The sequence below is a fragment of the Chelon labrosus genome, assembly GCF_963514085.1.
Source record: "Chelon labrosus genome assembly, chromosome: 4".
Taxonomy (NCBI): domain Eukaryota; kingdom Metazoa; phylum Chordata; class Actinopteri; order Mugiliformes; family Mugilidae; genus Chelon; species Chelon labrosus.
In genome coordinates this window covers 25855847-25880016 of record NC_140340.1, presented here as the reverse complement: position 1 = coordinate 25880016, position 24170 = coordinate 25855847, and the positions used below count along the sequence as shown (strand labels likewise).

The 24170-nt window shown below is 44.0% G+C and overlaps 1 protein-coding gene across 1 annotated transcript in view; it reads left to right on the top strand.

Moving 5' to 3' along the window:
- The first annotated feature begins 2013 nt into the window (after window positions 1-2013).
- Window positions 2014-24170, top strand: part of fgd5a (FYVE, RhoGEF and PH domain containing 5a) — a 30146-nt gene continuing 7989 nt past the window's right edge. The window contains 10 exon segments of the mRNA XM_084543824.1: window positions 2014-2881; window positions 4697-7514; window positions 14111-14228; window positions 15062-15120; window positions 15426-15456; window positions 18124-18275; window positions 18865-19021; window positions 22955-23045; window positions 23501-23551; window positions 23740-23798. Of these exon segments, the coding sequence (XP_084399950.1) occupies window positions 2872-2881; window positions 4697-7514; window positions 14111-14228; window positions 15062-15120; window positions 15426-15456; window positions 18124-18275; window positions 18865-19021; window positions 22955-23045; window positions 23501-23551; window positions 23740-23798 (3546 nt within the window). The 5' untranslated portion in view covers window positions 2014-2871.

Sequence of the window (24170 nt, the reverse complement as noted above, 5' to 3'; positions counted from 1 at the left end):
AGCTTGGGGCAAACGCACAACTCTCAGGAGAGCGCAGTGGTCTTTACTGGACGTGCACAGCTGGGAATCAATAAAACATGTCAATAATGATTCGATCCATTACAGCAGTCAAACGCTTTGCCATCCAATTACAAAGGTGTTTGAGGTCACTTTAAAGAGGCAGAGACCTCTGCCTGATTGTTCTTGAGTATTGCATAAATCAATATCTGAACTTAATACACTACAGCTAGTTTGCACAGGCATGTGATTCAGGGATTTCTTTTCTTAGAAATTAATTCTGTAACAGTCTTCACGCTGACATAAAGCATGTGCTTTCCAGTAATCAGCCGCAGTAAAGTGTGAGGCATATGGTCTCAGAGGGGCATAAATACACTCCACACATCCTCTGAGTCCATTGCCCAGCCGCTGGTAAAGCAGGTGTTATGGATTGTCTCAGCTCTGGGAACAAGTTGCTGACCCCTTTTCCCCGATCCCTTTCCTGTTTGGCGTAGTGTGTGCAGCCGAGTGGTGGGGAGATAGTTTGTTCTCCGCTACTACAGCGTGTTTTTCTCAATATCTCCATTCCCCTCTTCTCTTCCAGTCAAGTTCCAGGTGGGGTGACAGAGCGCAGTGCAGAGCTACAGGCTGTCCAGGAAATTGGGGTCCTCTGTCTAAAAACATGTTTTGACCGTCCGCGCCACATCTGGAGGGATATTTACTCGTAAAGCCATTCTTTTCTGCAGCAGCATGACACAATACTCTTGACAGGTTCTATTTGCACACCCTGCAAAAGCAAAACATATTTTGCTGAAATGAAAGCAAAAAAAAAAAAAAAGGTCACACGTACCAATTGTGAGTAAAATACTCTTGAGAACGACATATTTGGCAGTGCCAAAAGACCAGAGCGGAGCTATCTTTAGTAGTCCAAAAACAAAAGGTTACTTTATGGCAGCTGTAAATGTGCTACTACTGACACACTGAAAATGTTTTGGCTTGAACACTTCACAATGGTTATTACAGAATCACACCGTGGAAGCAAAACAACTGAGTCACAGTGATTGAATTGTTTTGATGTGGTGTTCTGCAAAATACATTACTCAGCATCCTACAGAAATAAAGAGTTTAATTACTGCAGCAATGGTCTCATCATCAACACAAATAATTTCATATTTAATACCATTTTTACTACTACTTAATAATTCAGAAACTGTGTAATTACATACACTAAATCTTTTATTCTTTGATGAGATGACCCTCATTCAAGTGCAAAGATAACATGATTATGACATGAGCACTCTCTAATGATCTCTTCAAGTCTGATAGTGCTTTGCACCTGCAGCAAAGCCTAATCCTTCCTGCACCAAACCATCTGGAATGGGAATTTTGCTGTGTCTATAATGTATGGGTCTGTGTGCCGCTGCAGCAGTCAGGACCAGAGCCCCGCGGCGACTCACTAGAGCTGATTCTTTTATTGTGCTCCTCTGCTCTATCACTTCAGCTCTGCTGTAAAAATCCCTGTGGTAGGCTGCGTTTGTTTGACCTTCACATGTAGAAGAGAAGGAAAAAAAGAGAGGTGAGACAGTCCCATCCCAATGTGTGGGCGTTTAAGCAGCAATGGGAGCTGTCAAATCAAAGACCCCAAGCGGGCGACGATCCCAGCCTCCTTGTGTTCCTCAAGGTGTCTCTGTCCTTGGGATCCCACTATGCGTCCCAGCATTAAGCTGTTCAAAGTTCTTCTGCTCCTTGAACCACCGTGCTCTGCACAGCACCAATCGACCAGCTCTGTTAGAGGTTGCCTAAGGGGTTAACTTTACCAACCTTTCCCATCTGTTGCTAAGGAAGTGTTGCCTGTTGTGCAGGAAACAGGGAGAGCAGTTTCCTGTTATGAAGAGAGGTTTTTAAAGGGTTGCATTCATTCAATCGTGCAACAGATGCCGGGCCAGGAAGCCCAGCAAGAGCAAAAGCTTTGGTGTCCTAGAGAAACTGTTTTTGGAAACTGCTTTTTGGAACCTCTCTATGTGCTTCAGGAAACATTACATGTGCAAAACATGCTGGAGAAAACCGTGAGAAGCATCTCAGCTAGATTTCTGACTGTGTGGTGTTTAATCCAGTGATGTTCCAGGCTTTGTGGGTTTGACAAGTATTCAATGACACAGCGGAATAGGTCATGCAAAAGCGTAGGTCTTAACTTTCCAGCTTTTATCAGTCCGTGTGGGGTAACACGCCATGAACCAAAACACGAACAGATGTTATTATAGAAAATAATATTCTGTGTGCAAAAACAGCAGCCACAGATTGACAGCACAATGACACACCGGAGAATGAATGTGGTTTATAACTTCTTATTTATTGACCAAATCTCTCATACTGAGCGGGTTTGGTCTTTCTAAACTCTACAGCATCTATTATATGGTACCATTTGCACACATCTGTGCAACAAAACTAGACTAATTGTCCACTAATTACTTCAGTGCAAAAAAATATCCGCAGACCTCCGAGGTATACTGGCCTGCACCGCAAACAAAAGAAAGAAAGACATTTTTCAGTGGGTTTGGTCCGCGCTCCGTGTGCGCACTGTGCTGTAGTCCTGCCTCAGGAAGCTCCGAGCAGCACCTCCCGTTTCAACAGAGGAGCGCACCAGTTTACTGTAGCATCAGCACTAGGGATGCACGACGGCTGAGAGCTCAGCCGTACGCTCTGCGAGGAGAGACACCTTGCACAAGTCGACAACCACTGGAGAAGACCGAGATGACTGCAACTCTCCTTCCACAACTTGATTCCCGAACTATGGGCTTCTATTTGGATTAAAGTTTCCGCGTCATTTGGAGGGAATCCGTTGTGCGGGAAGAAATGAGGATAAGTGTCGGCTGCCGTGGATGATGATGTCCCACGATGAACGCAGGTTGGTTGCACATATGTGATGTTCACGTCGAGAGTCCAGAAAACACACTTTAAATGTTATATAGCGAAGAAAGTGGTGTGGTAAGACGAGTGTTAATTAGCTAATTGTGTCTAAAGTCATGTTTCAAGTTACAAGTTAACAAGCAATACAGCACAAGTACAGTTGCATTACAGTTAGTTTGATCACACAACTATGATGTGTTAATGGAAATGATCCTGATAGTAATTTCAGAGTGGTTTAAATCCTTAGCATTGCACTAGAATGAAACATTTTAAGGTTGATATCAATGGAAGTCCAGAGGGTTGCAGGTTAGAATTAGGATTATTATCTTTGTGTGTGAAAGTAGACACAGACATTGTTACATTATGCAAGATTACCTGTGTAAATTCAGCTCATTGTGTACTTTAACTGAAGTAAAACAGGTTTAAAAGTGTTTTTATGTATTTTTTTTTGTGTGTGTGTTTAGTAACACATTTCAAACATCATCATACTGGGAATGAAAACCGATTTTATTGCACAACCTTGCCACGTTCGATTTTAGACAGGCTGATATGGTTTAACGATCATGAGGAGGACACAGTCTGAAATCATATCCTGTGAGTTTGGCACAGTCAAGGTCCCAGTGTCTATCTCTTCCTTTGTTTTTCAAACATTTGTTTTAATTGAATTCTTGTTGCATAATTCATATCCTGTTGTTTGCAGTTGGGTGCTTTGTCAGACTGGGATCCTTGTTTTCTCTCCCAGTTTTATTGTTCTTTGACGCACTCAAAGGACCTTTTTCAGAAAAAAATAAGAGAGTGTGTGCTTATGTGTGTGTTCCTGTGTGTGTGTGAGGCAGTGTGAGTCTGTTTCGTGAGAATCGGGGAAGAATGACAAGAAGGAAGTCCATTTGTGTTGTGAAAATGTGTACTCCTAGAGAGACTTATGGAGGACTGATGGGGGGCCATGCTGTTAATGTCCTTCCCCTATGGACATCCTGTGTGAAGTTCTTCTCCGAGGCTCTGCTGCACTGGTTAATTCACCTGGAATTCTTTACAGCAAGGGTGCCGTGACATTACTAAAAAAATATATGCAAAAGTTTTGGAAGAGAGTGATATGTATGTTTCAATTGCAGTTTCTTTACCAAGTCTTTGAGAGAGAGAGAGAGAGTGAGTGAGAGAGAGAGAGAGAGAGAGAGAGAGAGGGAGAGGCAGAAATACTGGTAGAAAGAGGGAGAGAAAACATTAAGAGATAACCCGAGTGCACACAGGGTTTAATAGGATGTGCGTCAGGGCAGGTACTAAATAACAGGAAGAGAACAGGGGTGTATACACACTTTGTTAAGTATGGGTGTGTTTCATGACAATTCGAAATTTCATTTTCTTTTTTGACTTAACTTTTACTCTTTGAGAAAGTCAAAATTAGGAAAAGTATTGAGCCTCTTAGTCATCCCATGGGTTGACATTTCAATACACATAAGGTACGTTGTGGAATTACAAAATAATTTTGTTTTCACAATCACAATCAGCCTATCAATTATGTATCCAGTCCTGCTATAAGAGAACAACCTGCACGTGTCATTTCCCAGACGAGAGATGTTATTGTTCCTTCCCTAAGTACCCCGTGGCTCTGTTGTTTTTCCTGCTGATAATGTCCCCCCACCACCACCCCCTCAGCTTTCTGCATGTTACTGACTGCCGAACTGGACGTGGTTTCCATTTCGTATACTGTACAGAAGCAGGAGTCACAGTTTATCCTTAAGGGGATGTAAAATGAATAAAATTATAAAATTATGATTTTTGGAGCTTTAACAGTTTTCTCTCTCTGTTTGCACAGATTTTTCAAATCCACTGCAAGTCCCTCGACCAAAGGTCCGCAGTCATCTCACTATCAAAGTGCAGTCCAAGCTAATGTCAAGGTCTTGTCCCCCAGTCCATGGTCCAAAACCTCCTGTCGCCCCTAAGCCCAGACCATTGTATAAGCCTCACCCACAGGGGGAGCCCTGCCCTCAACATAGTCTCAGTAACGGAGACCTGGCTCACTCTAATGGGGAGACTGAAGATCTCTGTGAAATGGCTGAGGAGAATCAGGACAAGGAGGAAAAAAGTGAGGCAGAGGAGGGGGGCATTGACAATGGCCCAGAGTGCAATGAAAAAGAGGACATAGTAGATGTAGAAGCCGAGCAGCGAGAAGAAAAAGAAGCTGAAATATTTGATAATGATGGTGATGTAGACAGCATTGACTCAGATGACACCTTCAAAGCAGATGATGGCTCTACCGTGGACACTACTGAGGATGAAAATACTGACAATGACTTGAACCAGCCTGAAGGTGGCAGTCGCACTGATGATGAAAATACATCCACGCCTTCACTTCCTCCGGCTGAAACTGAAGATGAAGCAGCAGAGGAGGAAGAAGAAGAGGAGGAACCGAGTTTTAATGAAAAGACTGAAATACTTTGTGACCCTACAGAACACTCAGATGAACACGTAGATGAACAAAGTCTTGATGAAACACAATCACTCAGTCATGGCGGTGAAGACAAAGACAGTGGACTTAACGGAGCAGACAGTGAACAAAGCGAAGACTGTCTGCACTCTGACTTACTCACAAATGAGACTGAGATGGAAGCCAGAGGATTTGCATTTGGATTCAGCGTGCTTCCAACTTTAACTGAGGAGTATCCCTACGATGTGATTGGCCCCACAGATGATGCTAGTGATACATGTGAGTCATGTGACCCAGCTGAAACAGGGGATACAGAGGTATGGCAGCCAGAAAGAGCCACCAAGGACCTCTCCGGCTGTTTTAGGTTCACGTCCAGCACTGAGGATGTTTTTGGGCCTTACGCTGTCATAGAAGCTGTTCCGGGCGATGTAAGCGAAACTGCTGACCCAGAGTGGAGTCAGGATGATGCTGATGACAAACCTGCAACCACAAATGAACTGCAAACACCAGGCTCTTCTAACCAAGAACCTTACTATGTGTCATCAGATGACATGGACAAGTTAGAGGATAACCAAATCCTCTCAGAACAGGGTTATACTGAGGAGGGCATGGAGGTGTCAAATGAGCACAAAGACAAAACAAAGGACGGTGAGTCAGCAGATGAGTATGCAGATATTGACGATTCACTCTGTCATAAGGAAGATGACTTTGAGCAACTGGAGTGTGTCTCATCAGAGGATTACGTTGAGATAGGCGACGATGATGATGAAGACGAAGAAGTGGAGAAGAAACATATTCGAATAAAAACTGTAAAAGAGAGAACAGCTAAACGAGAGCAGGCTTTCAACAGCCAAAGAAGAAGCTGCCAGCCTCGTCTCAGGTTGTGCAACATCACAGTGCCAGCAGACCTAGACTTGGGCCGTACCCCAGAGCTCACCAACAGGGTTGTGTTTGCCCACACCACTGAGGCCTTTGAAGAGGACATTGAGGAACTGGACTGCCATATCGTGCCTTACCATGAAGACACAGACTCAGACAGTGAAGAACATATATACGAAGAGGCTGGGTTTGACTCCGAAGGGGAGAACTTTGTGACTCTTGATCGAAAGACAATCGTCTCACGATCCCGATCCTATTCTGGGAAAGTTCCAGGTTACGTCCCAGAAACTGTACCAGAGGAGACAGGGACAGAATACCAGACACATGATTACTGCACAGTAGCCTTGGATAAGAATGGTGAACCTCTCAGCCACTCACAGCCACCTGGAGTCAAATGCCTGGTTCCATCTTCAAAGTCTCGCCGCTTCTTGTTTTATTCCCCGTCTGCAGATAGTCCAGAATTGTCTCTGACCACCTCAACAGAGTTAAGCCAATCTCTGAGGGATGAAGTCAGGATGAGGAGGAAAGATGATAACCTTTCCCTCCCATGTGTCATAACCTCCTCTGGAAGCTTCTCTCAGCGTAGCCATCAATCATCTAGTGGTGTTTCCACACCAACGTCTCTAGTGGACATCCCTCCACCCTTTGAGCTGGCATATATCACTAAAAGACCGGTCACTAAGAGTTCCCCATCCCTCCTGATCCAGCATGAACCAAGTGACCTACCTAAGAAGAAAACATCCTCCTTCAAGCGCTTTCTGGCACTTAAGTTCAAAAAGAAGACAGATTCAAAGGGATTCAGTGATGGAAGTGTCCGTTCTTCACGTTCCTCCTCTGAGTCTAGCCACCACGGCCCAGCGAGAGTCATAGACCTTGATCGCAGAAGCACTGGCAGCTCTCCTCAACTCCAGTCCCGCATGGTGAACCCCCAGCAACGTCCTTCAGACCTGCCATCCACCTTGATCCTCTATAGAGACCACCAGAGGACAAAAGGAGACCTCAAAGCTTATGGCAGGAGTGTATCCAGAGTGGAGTCCTTTGAGGAGCGATCTCGCCGCTCCGCCATGCCACTGCCTTTGACCAAGCCCCGATCCATATCCTTCCCTAGTGCAGATACCTCAGACTATGAAAACATCCCAGCCATGAGCTCAGACTACGAGAACATCCAGATCCCAGGAAGACCCACCAGATCCCACACTGTCACTGAGTTCTTTGAGAATCCAAACCGCACAACGGTTCCCTGCAATGAGAATGATGGTTATGTGGATATGAACAGTTTCCCCGGCATTGAAAGCAAACCCCAGCCACTGCAAGCAGACACTGAAAGGTAAAGTTGAAATGAATTTATTTAATCTCAAGCAAGTTTTATGTCCTGTTCTGACCTGGTATTAACATGTATCCTGAGTAATTAAATCACAACTGACCAGATTTATGTAGAATGTGTGTTTACACATAGCATTAAAATGTGTTTCCACATTTGGTAACACATGCAGTAGGATATTGCACAGACAAGTGATCTAATGGATCGCTACCTGCTGCTGTTTTAGTGCTGTTTGTTGTGTGTATTGCCATTTCAGGGTGCACACATAACAAAACTGTGTTTCGTAGCGATCCATTAGAACAACTCATTCTGAATGAATGAGGCGAATGAGTTGTCCTAGTGGACGTCATTTGAGTGGGCAGTCCATCACTGCAATGCATTGTGTGTTCACACTACTGAAGGAATGTAGTCACAAGTGGCCCAGACCACCTCCAAATGTGGTCAGAGTGACTGGATCTCAAATTCGTCCTCATCACATGTCTGTACTTCAAGCTGGCCAGTTGTGATCAGATCAGGATGCATGTTAACACCAGGTGTAAAGGTTTGATTCACACAAGTGCTTAAAACACAAATTCTGTCTTTCCTTACACTTCATCTCTGGTATCCGGGGGCGCCTATCTCAGAATATCCTCTGTATTCAATTTGTAGAACTACAAAATAGGACAGAGTGTGTGTGTAACAGGAATGACCTTTGGGCCAAGCCTATCCTCTCAGAAGTGAAATCTTGACCCCAGAACAGCTGACAGATATCCTGTATCTCATATGAGCAGAAAGCACCTGGCTGAGAAGAATCAGATCTCCCTCTTGTAGAAAAGAGCACTGTGTTAGAGATGAGCAGCCTGCTATGTCAGGCATCGCTGGCTTTGGGAAGATGGACAATGCTTGTGGGACGGCTTAATCCTGTTTTTCATTTGGTGAATTTAGAGGTCACATCTGGCGCTGCTGCTTGCTATGCAAGTCTGAGATGACAGAACAGGTAACAGCATTTGGGTAGCTCACTGAGCACAGGTTATTCACATTAGAGAAAATCATTATGCATGCAATTAAAAGTGAAAGAATGTGGGGGAGTTTCTTTCACACATGGAAGAGGAGAAGGATGAAGAAAAGGTGAGAGTGCAAGGGGAGGTGTGAATAGAAGCAGATCAGTGAGAAAACAAAGAGTATAGCAGCAGTTCTGGTGTAATTGCTCTCCTGTACCTGACACTGATGGTTAAGTTTAGGAGGGCTTTTATTAAAGTAGCTCTCTCCTGAGTGTTCCTCTTTCATTGGGCCCTTGAGCAGAAGCGGGATTTACTGCAGTGTGTGATAGAGTGAGGAATCTCCGAGATCAGACTGTACCAAATTACCCCAGCCAGTGCCCCTGCTTCAGCCACTACAGGCCACAGTCTTCCCCCAGTCTTAATAAAATAGTTGTGTTTGATGACCTCTGTGCAGTCAAAGAGAAGAATTCCCTGAACGGCTTAAGATAACCTTGGGACAGAATGCTTCTGCCGCAATTTGTTTTTATTTCTTGTGGTGCACTTTGTTTGTAATCCATGTCCAGATAGCCACTGAGTATTTTACCATTTTATTTTGCAGATTGCAGAAAAGGTTCAATTTGCAGTTTACATAATCTGTTCACACACTGAAGCTTGCACCTACCACCCAGTTCTCAGACAATGGACAATTGTGATGTGATGTCATAGATGGGGCTCAATCCTGTCACCTCACCTTCGCCACATTCCTCCTGGAGATGCCTCTGCTACCAGAGTCACCCTTTTGTGTGTCTACAGAGGCCTGGTTTATGTTTACATGAGCGTACTGGATGTGTGTATGTGCTCATAACAGTAAAGTCCTGTTTGGTCAGTGTAGGAGTTTTTGTCCTTCTCTGTGTGCACATCTTTGACAAAACTCAGTTCAGATCTTGACTGTGCCGCTGTCCCGGTCCACCTAGCCAATGACGGCAGTGATTTATTGAGAACACTTTTAAGCGTTGACGTGGTTGTGTAGACGCACAGAGGAAATAGTGGATTTTTGTGGTGAAGAAAATGACCAAATGGCCCGAGAGCACTGCATACAAAAGGACTGTGCCCGCAGTAGCAGACATGCATTTTAAGGAGAACTTACAAAGCTGCTGCCCCACAGGCTTGCCTTGTTTCCACTCGTTTGATTAATGTATAGCGGCATTCAGTCTCTACTTTAACACAAGCATTCAGGCTAAGCAAAGAGACATGTTCATTAGGAAGCCGTAGTGTACAACGGATGAAGAAAAGGGCAGACAAATTATTCATCCCCAGTCTAACCAAGATGTTTATTTGTGTGTCTATGCATATATGTGCATTCACACCAAGATACAGCTCTGTGCTGCTATTTCAAAGATGAGGCTTCTGCTGAGAGTGCAGTCTCAGCGTAGTTGTTCTTGCCAAGTAGCCATGCAGCAACACAGGACAACTAGAAAAACCTTTTAGCACACAAACTCCGGTTTGTGTTTAACATAGTGACCAATAAGTGTCCTGTACAAGAACTTTAAGCATTTGCAGGTAAATAAAGTAAATGTGTTGTTGTCCCCGTGCAAACTGTAAAGCGGTATGTTCAGTAAGGTGCTGCTAATGTATGCAGAATCGCACATCAGTAGCTCACCCTTTGGTATAATTTTCACTTACAACACCTCAACGTGAACCTCGTCAGAGCGATGACAAAGTCCTGGCATGGCCTCTAAAAGTGCTCCTCCACCCACTGTTATGTTAGTGTTAGTGGTGATGAGGGAGCCATCTTAAGTACATTGTTGTACTGGGTGGTGGCTGTGTGCTGTGCAGCGAGGTGGTGAACAGGGCGTGTCACTGGCTCGCCAGGCCTGGATGGTGCCAGTCGCTCTGAGGTCATTGCCAGGTCATCCCCGGGGAGGAAGCGTCGAGCCTAGGAGCTTCCCACCAGCCTGTTTACAGGAAATGCAGGACGAGGAGGGCCGGGCTCTGGTGGGAAGCTGGGAGGTGGAGAAAGGGGAGGACGGGTAGGATGAAGTAGGAAGAAGGGGGTCACCGTGGTGGGGTGGAGGTTCGCAGACTTTCCCTTGAACAACAAAATGAGGTGTGGTCCACTCAGGAATGCCAGGTCTGCTGTTTGTGTTGCTCCAGTTTGCCAAGAATGTCTCCAGTCGCTCACTTCATAGACCCATTAGCACCCATTGTAAATCTCTGATTCTCATGATTCAGTGGCACAGAGGATTAATCGACCGGAAACAAGTGAACAGAGGTTGTGACTCACAACTCACAGCCTATCGTGATGTAGAATTATTATTATTCTTGGATAATCTATCACATCAGAGGCGACTCAGCAGCAGCAGTCACACAGTCAGCGTCTTCAACAATAGCAGCCACACAACAGCCACAGGCTACATGTAATCATCCTTACTGAAAGTAGCAAACAGTTTAATACTGCTCCTACAGTTTTAATCCCAACGATTAGTATCCCAGTCTTTTAGCTAATGAACCTATTCACATGGTGCTATTTGTTAAAATAGTGCCATTATAAGTGGGGAAAATGCCTGTGTCTGTTTTTTTTAATATACAGCGTTTGTGCTCAGTAGAATTACATATTACAGGCGTCATCAAATTTACAGAAGATTGGTGGAATACAGGCCTTTTAGAGACTAATTCTGTCCTCCTCTGAATTGCACTTTGATTTTACTTTGTCGCCTTATCAGACATTGCAGTTGGCTGGCATAATAGCACTGACTTAATGAGAAAAGAAGCAGTCGTTAACAACTCCAGGACACACAGCACAGCCCACAACTCCACCCACAACACTACCTGTATCAATAATGAAACTGTTGAGATAGTGGACTGCTTTAAGTATCTTGGCCATCTGCAAACTCAAAGCACTTCTGTTGCCCCCCCACCTTCTGTTGTTGCTTTACAAACCATTCTCCTCCACTGTTACCCCTGTTTCTTCACCTTCTTAACTGCATCCAACACGAACAAATTCATACGCATTACACACAATGCCGCCAAAATCAATGGCCTCCCCATGCCAACAACAAAGCCATCACACGGCGAGCTCGTACCATACCACATGACCCCAGGCACCTCCTCTATTTATTCTTCACACTGCTCCCATTTGGTCGCAGACACAGGTCCCTGGCCTGCAAACAGACACGTTATGGCTGCCGTAGCAGCGCTCAACATAATCCCCTGCTAACTGTGCATAGGTGCCATCTATATAGGTATGTGGGTATACATGTGTATATGCTGTGGATGTTCTCTCTATATATGAATTCATGTGAGGCTCTGTACAGACTGTGGCAACAAATTTCCTTAAAGGATCTTCTTGTGAAAGAGCTTCATACATATAACAAAACTCATATGGTACTATGGTACTGTCATAAAATGTAGGTAACGTTTGGGGATGTAAAGTGGAGGAAAATGGGCTCGTCTTTTTTGCTTTACAATGTTCTCCTTTTCTGAGAAGATGATTTTGAATTGTTCACAGCACGTAGGGTGCATTTTCAATATTGTGGTACTGCAGATGGAAAGGTCAAGGTGAGAGTCTCTCGTATGGAGGAATTCCCCTCACTCGTACAATAAATCAGAGCTTAAGAATGAGTTTAAAGAATGAACCATCGCTCCAGTTCTCCGAAGCTTCACACAGGAGCCCAGACCAGGCTGAGCTGTCTACTCTGAGGTCAAACATGAGTAATGGACTGTAGGTGCTTTCACCAGCCCACCCAATAAGGCAGATAGCTGTGTGTGTGCGTGTGAGCTGTGGTGAAGTATGAGCATATCTGAATGGATATGAAGTCTAGCAGGAAACTCTGTTAACCTTTTGGTCTTTTAAAAGCCGTCTATTCTCACACAGGGGGCTGTTTAAGGCGCCAGGAGAAACACAAGCGAGTGTGCATGTGTGTGAATTTATCTGATCAGTGTGTGCGCATTTCACAGGATTTATATAAATGTATCATCTTTAAAAGCAGAGTAAAGTGAATAGACAGGGCTGCAGGCAGCAGTTATTTTTATTCCAGATAGATGTAAAAGGACTTTTTTCCGTTTCTATAACTGGCAATTCATTGTTGTATGTAGACGTTTATCGACCATATTCACATGACAGCCATCTTGCTTTGATGTCTTGCTCAGGATTGGAAGCCTTGAATACAATTAAATAGAGAGTATCAATGGCAACAGGGGCAACTTAATATTCAAGGACGCCCAAAAGGATTAAAAGACGGATAGAGCAAGAGAATTGAAGCTTAGCTCCATGATTTGGAGGGTAAGACTCTGGGCACTCTGGAAACACTGTAAGTGCTAGGTCAGTTTACGTTAAGGTCAGGGTTGGCACTACTATGTGCTAAGAACATGATGAAGAAGATGAGAAATAAATCCCCCGACTTGTGAAAACTTCAGAAAGCAATTAACAGTATATGGCTTCATAATCAACCTGCAACCTTATTATAGAGTCATCTGACATGAAGGAAAGTTACTGTCCATATTTGATACTGTATTCATTTAAAGAATGAATACAGAAATGTATCAAATTGGTTTTATTTAACCCTCCAATAATGAATCAGTTATGATAACTAAATGAATGAATTGATATTATCTTATAATTGGCTTGTTAGGTTATAAATAACTGCCCCTCACCTCACAGAGCTGCAGGAGATCATGCCGACTCAGACACCACCAAATTACAAAATGTGACTGTAATCGGAAAAAAAGCTGTGTTGGAAAAATCTCTGCAAATGCTGGATGTATTCCCATGAAATTTACATCAGATATTCATGGTATCCGGATGATCAGGCGAAACTATTCTCTATTTTCTCAAAAAGAATAAAAATAGAAGAAAAGTATTCCTCCTTGAGTTGTAAGTGAAAAACCTGCATTTTAAATCATCAGTTTAACTTGATATTACTGCGCGTTTTATGTTTCATTGCAGCGCCAGACATTTTGTCAACACGTACAGTAACATAATGGATGACAAAAAACAGCATTGTGGCAGTGCATTGCTAGACATTTTTCTCCTAAGTAATTTTCCTATCTGAGGTCAGCCGTATCCAGAATACGCTTCTCACTACTGCTTTTACTTTGGTTATTATCCAGTTACCTTGCAGGCAGTGTGGACGTTGCCAAACATACTGAATTGCTCTTAATGGGCCAAAGGACATTAATAATTAGCGCAGGTTGCATTTAAAAGGATTACATGTGAAATGACCTACAGCTTGCCCCCCTCAGGTATAGCAGCACACAAAAGGATTACCGATGCACTGTGCCATCTGTGAGAAGAATGAATCAGGAAAGGGATTACAGTGGGCCACTGGAGAGCTCCATACGAGGAACTGAAATGCTTAGAGACACACACAGGAAAAGAACAGAACACATTTACAGGGGGACATGGAGTATTGGTCTGTGTCTTTCCAGAAAACACCGGCTTTCTACTGTGCATGTCCTACTGGGAATGTATGACCTCTATGCTCACATGGCGGTTTTCTTAGAGACTGCCTTGCACCAATTGTAAATATTCATTGTCTTTCTTTATGTCTATAGTAATCATATCTAAGGTATGCTATAGTATAGCTGCTGCTTATTTTCTGTGCATTATTGTTGTCTTTACTCTGTCTTTTCTTCCTTTCGCAGTGCCTACACGGAGCCTTTCCCAATGAACCCCGTCTCTGCTGGGCTGTCAGCGGATGAGGATCACGGGCGCACCTCAGAGGAGGAAGAGGGTGTTGGGGAGCAAAGTTTTGATAGACAGGTGAGTTGCAGAGTAGGGGGTGGCTAATGTACAGCCATTTATAGCCATCAACTGGTTCAGAAAGCTACACCATGAGCAATAAAATGCATCAACATGATACACGTAGAGCGTACTAGTTGAGACGTATCACTTTTTATTCCCCCACTTTTCTGTACGGTGAAAATCAGCCATTTTACAGTAGCTCAGAGATGAGCCCCACCCGTCCTGCTGCTGTCACAATAACATCAGCCCCCCTCATTCTCATCATGTGACACGCATTTCCTTGTTTTCTCTTTCTTCAAAGAGAAGTTGCAATAAATTGGAGGAGAAGAAAGCAAAGAGGAAGGGGACCACAGTTTCATTTGATGGAAATGTGTTTTGGTTGTATTCCAAGGAAATGAGAAGCAGTGTGCCTTTCATGCAGTATTCGTGAAATGCCGGGGATAGGAAAAAATAACAGTGACAAAGCGCAGGAGCCTTGCCGGTAAACCTCCTAAATGGCTTCAGTGTTATGTTTTGGCTCGGATGTTTTGACCCTGTGATTAGCCTCTAAATCAATGGTCAGCATTGTTGTCAGCCGCCTCTCATACATAATGCATTTGAATTTAAAAGTCCCATACTTGAGAAAACCTTCATGTCTGTGCTGCACTGTAATGAAATAATCAGTCTTATTTTGACAGCAGGAATCCAGAAAAAAAAAAAAAGTGAATTTAGCGGGTTTTTTTTGGTCAGTCTCCTTGGCTGCTGCGTACCTGTCCCTATTAATGTTTGAAAAAAAGCAAGAGCCCACGGAGAAGCTTTAAACATTAACTGTGTTCATTCATCTCCCGCTGTTCTCCCGCCATGTCACGCAGATTGATGGCCGATCCCGAGCGTTCTACATCGCCAAAGAGCTCGTCGACTCAGAGAGACAGTGAGTGTTTGCATTCGTGGATTTCCGCGGATTTTTGTGCCACTATGCGCTGCTGTCCGATTCCCACCAACCACTTCTAAGTTAATCCATCAAGCTGCATGCCGAGAAACTGACAGAACAATTAAATGTCTTGCACCTCTTGCCCCCGCTGCACACTTAACCATTCTTCAGATGTAGTTTTCTCATCATGCATAATTAAAGCAGTTTAATGAGTCTTGTAGAAAATTAACATAGCTGTGTAGAAGGTCGTAAATTCCTTTGCGCAGTTTGATTAAATCTGATGATTCTTTGTTCTTGTTTTGCAGACACGTCAGTGCCCTCAAGTACCTTCAGGAGGTAAGAAAGTGTGTCAAAATAGTTTAAAATGACTCCTGCATGGCGGCATATTAATGTTTCTTGAAAACCCTCTGATAATATCGTATCCTGTGTGTCTGCTCCCCAGTCTCTGTCTCCTTCTCCTCCTCCTCCTCCCCCCTTTGTAAGGCTCGGTTCAGGGTTATCTGTGTTGTTGCAGCAAGATCTGCTTCCTGGTCTTGACCAAGTTGACAAGTTGTACTCTGGTGTGGTCAGTTGTAAGAAGATGCAGCGTGCACACACCAGGCACACTTACTGATGCTTTCCCTCTATCTCAGTTGACACTGAATATGTGAATACTCCATTGACTTGTAATCTGCCACATGTAGGTCACTAAAAGGCTGTTGTGGCCTTTTATATTGGTTATACTGGATGCGCGTTATGAGCTCCTCTTGACATGGTTGGTAATCAAACGGAGAATTTCCCTCTCGGTGGAGAGTTAATGAAGGCCAGAGGATTTAAAGGTGAGCTGCTGTAAGCCTCTAGAGGTCGGTGATGCATCACAGCCAACTGTTGTCATCTCCTTCCATCACTTCTCACTCACTGTCTGTCAAAGCAGGACAACATCCCCGCAGAGGTAGGAACAAACAAAAAAAAAAAAGTTCAATCACATCAAACGACCTTCAGGCTTTCTCTGCTGAAACAATTATTTCATTTTGATCAACAACAACAACAACAACAACAAAAATCCTGCAGGAGGAGTGAGGCAGGGGCAATACACGATTACGGTGATGGCTGTCAGAATGAATGTGACATGAAGAGTCATTGAGGCCAGAGAAGCCCATCACTCACCCTGTATCTTATAACCTTGAATGAGGTCATGACCTGGATTTCTTACACATGCTCCTTTGTGGTGATTTATGAAAGCCTGATGTGAGTACTAGCTTCGTTTAATGCGTAACTTGATGTCACTGAACAGCAGCTAATGTAAATATTATACAATGGGCCCCTCTAATGATCGCCAATCTGCAGTCTCATCATGAAGTTCAATTACAATAATTAGCCTCTGCAAGCCAAAGGGCAGACAGAAACATGTACGAGTCAGCGTGGACATCAGTGCAGACATTTTGGCTGTAGTAGCTCTCACTGTGCTCATGCACTTTCAGAAACTGTCACTTTAAAAGACGTTGAAGGACCTTGGCTTGCATCCCACTTCAGTGTTATCTCCTAATTGAATCTTTTTTTCCACCGTTTGTAATGCTGTTGCGTAATGTTTACAAAAGATATTGGTGTCTTATTATTCTTCAAACTGTGGAGGTATAAGTTACTGTTTGGTGCAGGCTGATGACATCATTAGACTGAACTGAGCAAAATCATCTGGGAAACTGTCCAGCGGCACAACACGCACAAACACACGGTCTGGGAAAAAAAACAAGGAGCAGCGTTAAGTGAGAGGCTCACATGAGCTATTGTTCCATTGTTTGATAAGGAATAACAAGAATACAAAGAATTTCCAGACCTTGTCTCCACATAGGAAGTTAGGCCATGCTCCTCTTCTAAACGACTTTCCCCGTAACGGCTTCAACATATGAGGCCCAGACTTATTATTTTTTTCTTGTTTTGTGACCCGTGACCTCTGGACAGATTCTCTCTGCTGAGTTATGACTGAGCACGACCGGCTGCTCAACCGAGTGCTTAACGTTGCTTCTCGACCCGCCTTACGTGAGGAAAATGGGGATAAGGTGTTGAGCGCATGGGCAAAAAAAAAAAAGAAAAGAAAGAAACAAAGGCTACAGCTCTTCACGTTCATGGATCCCAGAGTGTGTGTTTGTTTGTGTGTAACCTGGGAGACAGAGTCAACCAGAGCCGTGAAAGTAGCCGCTCTGTTCCCCGGCAGACTTGATGAATGTTAAGTCATACGTGATCGATGTGTGCATGATGAACGGCGTGTTCTGGAGCGCCCAGCGTGTCACGGTCGACTGGGACATCTCTGTTTGTTTTATGTCTGCGCTTTGCTCAAAACTGTAATTGATGTGCCCCAGACACTTATACCTTACACACGCCGTGGCTTTAGAGACAGTTGGACATTAGTTAAAAAGCCACACAGCTTTCTCCTAACAATTCACCCACTTTCAGGCGCTCTTTGTGTTCATTTGCTGTGTAGATAAATAACCTCTCCCTTGGTTTCTCACTCCCCTGTGCCGTAACTCTTCATATTAGTCTCTTTAGTCACTGACTCTGCAGCTATTAACGCCTGCTGCACATGTTTTATGTGCACTGAATGGACTTCAGCAGACCCACCATCGCTGTGTTTCACTGAATTTTTGGCTTCTGATCTACAAGGAAATGAAAAGCGGGGGCTATGGACAAAACGGTGTTGTGTCATTGAGTAAGGTCATTATGCAACAACACCTGTGCGTAGCTCTTGTTTAAGTGGTCCCCTCTTTCCTGAATGCTTGGACAGAGCCCAAAGCTCTGAGATGATATGAAGGGAGGGTGGCAGGAAGGATGTTTAGGAGGATCTGACCTTCCTTCCGTTTTTTTTTCTCCGTCTTCCTCATTCCTCTGTGCCTTTTCAGTCCTCCTGCTCTCCCTCCCTTCCTACCTTCGATCCTCACGACCATTTCCTGCATTCTCTTTTTCTGACCCACACCTTTGTAATCTTCAGAAGACCTTTCCTCATGAATCCTGTTTTCCTCTCTCGCGCAGGAATTCAGGTCAGCGGTGGCTGAGGCGGTGGACGAGGAAGGGGAGAAGGTGCTGGAGGAGCAGAGGCTGGGGGAGATACTGGGAGTGCTTCCCCAGGTGTACACCCTCCACGGCAGCATCCTGGCTGAGCTGGAGGAGCGTATCAGTCAGTGGTAAGAAACGCAGTGGGAGTTGCTCTTAGTAGTGCCATGGCCAAGTGTCGTAAAATACAGTTGATCATTATTTTTCAGAGAATTTAATGGTGATGGTGGACAGAAAAATGTCTCACAGTGATGATAATTATCTGTCCACAGAGGCCAAAATAATTACTATACACCATTGTAGCCGTGCTTTAAAACGCACAGCAGTGTTACTGTTCCAATAGAGGTTGGTTCATCTTTAACCAAAGGTCTTTTAAGACAGCAGGCAGCCACTGATCCATACAAAATGAATTTCTGTTATGCTGATCAAATTTTGTTAATCAGGTGCTGATTTTCAGAAAGAAACACAGACAATCTTAACCTTGCTGAGGGTACGGTATAGATGAATGATAACACATTAAAGAGCTAGTATTGTCAGTGGTCCACAGTCGTAAAGAGACACATTATAATCCCTTAATCCCTCGCCCCGTTACCACTTGTCTCTCTCTACTGATCTGATTAAAGCCACAGGGCAAAAAAAAGGCTTAAAAAAGAAAATATTCAGAGTACTTCAGATGTGTAAAGAGGATGTACTTAACTGCTGATTTTCTTCACCGTGAAGGGAGGAGAGCCAAAAGGTGGCAGATGTGATCTTGTCACGCCGGGAAGACTTTGGGGTGTTTGACACCTACATCTCGGAGTATGATCGCAGCATGTCCTTACTGGAGGAGAGCCGCAGGAGCAGCCCGGCTTTTGCCAGCGTTGTCAAGAAATTTGAGGTAAAACACAGAAAAGACAGGGAAGAAGCCGAGCACATAAGGCAGCTCTTTATTGTGTCTCCTGTCAAGTCTGCCTTTTTTTTTTTTCTTACGCTGAGCCTAGAGAGTGTGAATTCAAAGCGCCGCATAATTACGAGGAGCCTCCTCAGAGGGGGAACCGGAGGAAGTCGCATATTGAAATCTCAGGTTCGCTTTCCGTGCTTGTGAAGGGAAAGTGAAGCATTGTGTGTGTTTCCAGAGAAGAGATCAAACCTGCTATCTCCCTTGGTGCTCACCCAGTGGCTCTCAACTTATATTTTTGACACCCAGCTTCCACAGGGAAATAATGGCCTTTCTAAACCCTCTCTATCCTCTTCATGGACCTGACCTTTCTACTCGCATGCCCGCATATTTTACACCCACTCAACACCAAATACTCATTCTTCATCTAGCATGGATCTCCTTGATAGCCACTGGAGAACAAGGATGTGGGATTTGAATGAAATGCTTTGCAAGGCCTGAGTCTTATACTATCACAATGGTCAACAGATTGTGTGCCTAGTCCTATGTTGAATAGAAAAGTTTATTGTCCCAGCTAATAGCAATTCACCTGACAAACTGCAAATAAAACACAGGACACGAAGAAAGCCTAGAAAGATGCCCACAGAGATACAGCAGTGTGATCATTATGTCCTAATTTATAGATTTGATTCACTGTTTTTGAGTCAAAACCACTTTGCATGAGCATACCTGGGTCACCTTGAGCCGAAAATCCACTAAATTAATCTACTAAATTAAAAGGAATGAGCCTTCTTTTTTTTCTTAATTCTTTATATTTTGTAGTTTATAGCTCTGCTTATGATTCGCAAAGTTACCTGTTCAAGTCAGCGCCTCTCTGTCCAAATGTATGCATTACCAGTTCCACGCTGTGTGCTGATTCGCTGTGAGAGGCTGACACAATGGTTCCAGGCGTTTCTCGTTTGATAAGAAAAGCGAACAGACAAGGCACCAACTGTCCCCGCTCATGAATATTCATCAGCAGCTGCTTCTTCCTGAAAAAAAAAAAAAAAAAAAAAAACTTTGGCTCTTTTGGCAAATGTGAGAAATGAAGACTCGTCGTAGTGGACGGTGAACACTGACCTTTCGTACCTTTCACCATGTTTCCACTCTTAGAAACACCTAGTTCCGAGTAACCTTCGTCGAAGTCAGTAAGACGTCACTACATGTTGTAAATATAAGCGTCCTTTCTCTGCCTGCTGTGGATAGGATTGCTTGGTGTGAAAACTGATAAAAACACATTTCCTTCTGTCAGATTTGATTGGCCTGAACGATTTTATTTTCTTACTTCCTCATTTGTGTCGATGTATGATTGTGACTCACATTACACCTCTAAAATTAACACCCAAAGGCATATTCAGTAATGTTTACTCAAAAAAATGTTCAACTGCATATACGCCCTGCTTGCTGTGTTCACCCACATATACGCACAAAACCAGGTCCCTGTCCTGCCCACCCTCACACACCAGGGTATTATGTGTGTGTGTGATGGATGCTGCGCCGTACCGAAGTACTGCTTTGGGAGTTGCATAGTGAGTGTGACCCCGCTGTAATGAGGAAGATGGAGGGCTGAGGGAGAGCAAAGACAATCGCATAGGTCACAGGATGCACTACACCTACTGCTGAGAGGGACGGAGGTCATTTATCTGCTAGTGGCACTTCACAAGTCATTATACCTCAGAGGAGCACGAGCATTGATGAGTATTTCTCTTTGCTACTCTCTGTAATTTTTTGTGCATTTAAAAATACACTTTCTTCATCAACCTCTGCTCTTTGGTTCTTTTTCTCAGTTTCAGGCCCTCAATCGTTACCTCCCCTACCTCTTTTCCACACTCCAAGCCAAGGTCCAGCAGTATAAGTGGTAGTAATTTCATTGTGGATGGTGATGACAGTGATGAAGTAGCCAAAGAGCATGATCAGATCAGCGCTCGCCTCTTACAGGATTACTTCTTCCTCTCAACAGCCAGTTGCTTGTTTGTGAATCTTGGCCAACACAGTGCTGTGTTTGTGTGTCCCCCGTGTGTGAGTGTTTGTGTCCCTGTGCGTCTGTATCTGATAGATTTTGCAGGGGCACGTACATACACAAATCGTGTGGATCCTGTGAAATGGGGTTCATAAAGTCTCTTTCCGAAGCACTTCAGCTTGGATTTATATTCATGTCATATCCTGCGTTTGTGTAAAGCCTGCGTGTTTTCTCCTGTGCATGAAGCCCAGGAGGAGAACAGGAGGCCCCGTGCAGCAGGTGGACAGAGAGCGATAGAGGGAGAGAGCGATGGAGTGAATTCCTTGTAAAGGCAGCTGGGCAATGAGGCAGACAGAAGCTAATTAGAGAAGCAGCCTCCTTTACAACTCCCCAATTAGATCAGTTGTGTGTGTGCAGACAGCAAATCAGCTGGCCGTGGCGGAGTCTGAGAGGTGTGTTTGTTTGTCCGTCCGTGTGTGTGTGCATGTGTTTATCTCCCAGCACAAGACATCACACGCTGCCTCTTCTCTCCTCCTCCATTTGGCTCGCTCACCCAAACAAACCACGCGCTAATTACCATCTCTGGAAAGCCACTTCCTCTGAACAAGTGTCAATTGGATGACAATTTACAAGCGACACTTGAGGAGGGCGGATGTCCGGAAAACAAGCGGGTTTAATAATGGAGAGCTGGTTATTATTGTACTCAATGTATCACACAGTGATCAGGAAAGAGCCGCGGGAGGAGAGTGAGGTGGCAGCTCAGACAGAGGTCATGAATTTGAAGAGAGAACACAAAAAAAAAAAACAGAAAATAAAAGAGACAAAAACACAAAGTGGGCAAGGTGAGAATTTCTGAAAGTGTGCTCATTATGAGGTCTCAGCTCTTGTTTTTGCTTCTGACTCCTGCAACCCAGATTGCGATAATGAAGACAAAGAGTGGTGTGTTCAAGTCATACCACATGCCTCCCCTTTTAAAGCCCTTTATCTCATCACCAGCCCAAGGTCTGTGCGTCTGCATGTGTGTGAGAGCACGATGCCGCGTTCACACTCTATGCTTGTATGGATATGAGTGAAACGGTGTGCTAGATGTCGTCTGCGAGTCTGCGTGGCTTCCTGCGCCTGTGTGTGTCCGTGTGTGTTAAATAAGATGCTGTTTCCCGCAGGGTGCTATCTGTGCCTCTCTAATGAAGGATAGGACTTCATTGGATTAGAAAAAACTGTGTGTGTGTGTGTGTGTGTGTGTGTGTGTGTACTTGTACAAGAACCCCATTGCTCCTCTGCCGCTCAGGGCATAAATACCTGTCAGAGACAATTAGATCCTGATTGATTTTCTAAAGCTGTCTTTGATTGGGCCAGTTTCTGTCCCCTTTCACCTGCAAATGACTGCGCCGAGCAGAAGAATAGGAATTGTTCTGGGGGGTTTTTGTGCTGGAAAGACGTACGAAGGTCATCGTGTCCGACAGATTTTCCGTGGTCACTTCTGACCTTGACTTGCAACATAGAGTTACAGAGGTCACGCTCATTTGAGAGACGGAGAAGTGGCTTTCTGGTTGTGTACTTCTAGAGCGCGCATGTTATTTTTGGTAGGACCTGTCATTAAGGAGAAATTTTTACAAAAGTGATGTCAAGTCTATGGTGTATGCCGTTAAATAATTATGTAACTAATTTCACATAGGCTGCAATAGACCCTTCTCACAGCATAGAAAGCACAGACGGAGAGAACCATGGCTCTGCTCAATTAAAACACAATGACAGTTAACAATCATGCACAAAATAGGACCTCCCCTAAGTAGAATGAAACCACCATTAATACGCCAGTCATCTCCTCCAATGTCTACTGTCAAAAAAATCTGTGTCAAGTTCAAACACATACTGAGTGAGCATGAATGTTATTTTAAAAATCTGTGTGTATGCGTCTCTGTTTGTGTGTGCAGACTAGAAGCCCAGAGGAAGCTGAAGTCCCATTGAAACACCAGCTGCTGCAGGTTATAGTGAGAGTACTTCAGTACCGCATGCTTCTCACAGGTAACACACAAACATGTGCAGTACATTTAAATATTTAAAGTGGCAATCCTAAAGATCTCTGCCTTGGTCTCTATGGAAATAGGTGGTTATTGAAGGTGTGTGTGTTTTTTAACCTCTTTTCCCAGAGGACCACAACAGTTATCAGTCAATTAAACGTAGGCTCACCGGTTTGTGGCCTCATTTGCAGATAGATGATGACACGTCAGGCATTTATTGAAATAAAAATATTTGACATTGTAATTATTAGCTTGACCGCAATTTTTGTGAGATATCAACTGTCGAGCCAACTGGATGCCATCATGAGGTTGCCCAACCCTAAACCCTTAAAATATGTAGAGTAGAGAAAGCGTGTTACATTTTCTGATATTAAGTAACATTAGCCACCTTATTCTCACACTGGTGTTTTTAACTAATCTGTTGTCGCATCTGTTGTCATATTTCCTTCTTTTCTCCAGATTACCTGAACAACCTGTCACCAGATTCTAAAGAATACGAAGACACACAGGGTAAACCTGCTGAACCATGACTGTGATATTGTTTCAGTAGACTAAGTCATACTGACGCATATGGATACACTCCTGCATGCAGCTGCTTGACATCGAACAGTGCCCAGTCGTTGTGTCAGTTTCTGAATAGTTAAGTGTGTGTCTTTTAATTCAAATGCATTTTCTTCCCTTCTCTCTTTGTGTTGCAGCTGCCTTGGTGATTGTGTCCGAGGTAGCCGACCAGGCCAACGACAATCTGAAACAGGGGGTGAGTTTCTGAGTCTGAATACACCCCATGTGTTCACATTCAAACTGTTTAAGCTGCTGTTGAGTTTGACATATTCACAGCCCAACGTTATTGTGACGTGTCTTTATATTCTGCTTGGCCATGAAAGAGCAATTTTCAAGCATGACAAAGTCAGACAGCTGAGGTTTTCCTCCGTATGAATCCCTCTTCTAAATGACTTGCTGGATTGAAGGAGATGTCTATCTTTCTTTGGCACCGTCCTCCGCAGCTTGTTGATTAACGCAATGGGGCGAGGAAAAATGATGTCATCAGACAGTCCCAGGTGTATCATTACAAAGGGAGCAGTGTTAAGGGTGGACATGACTTATGCTCCCCCTCAAACATGAGCAGTTC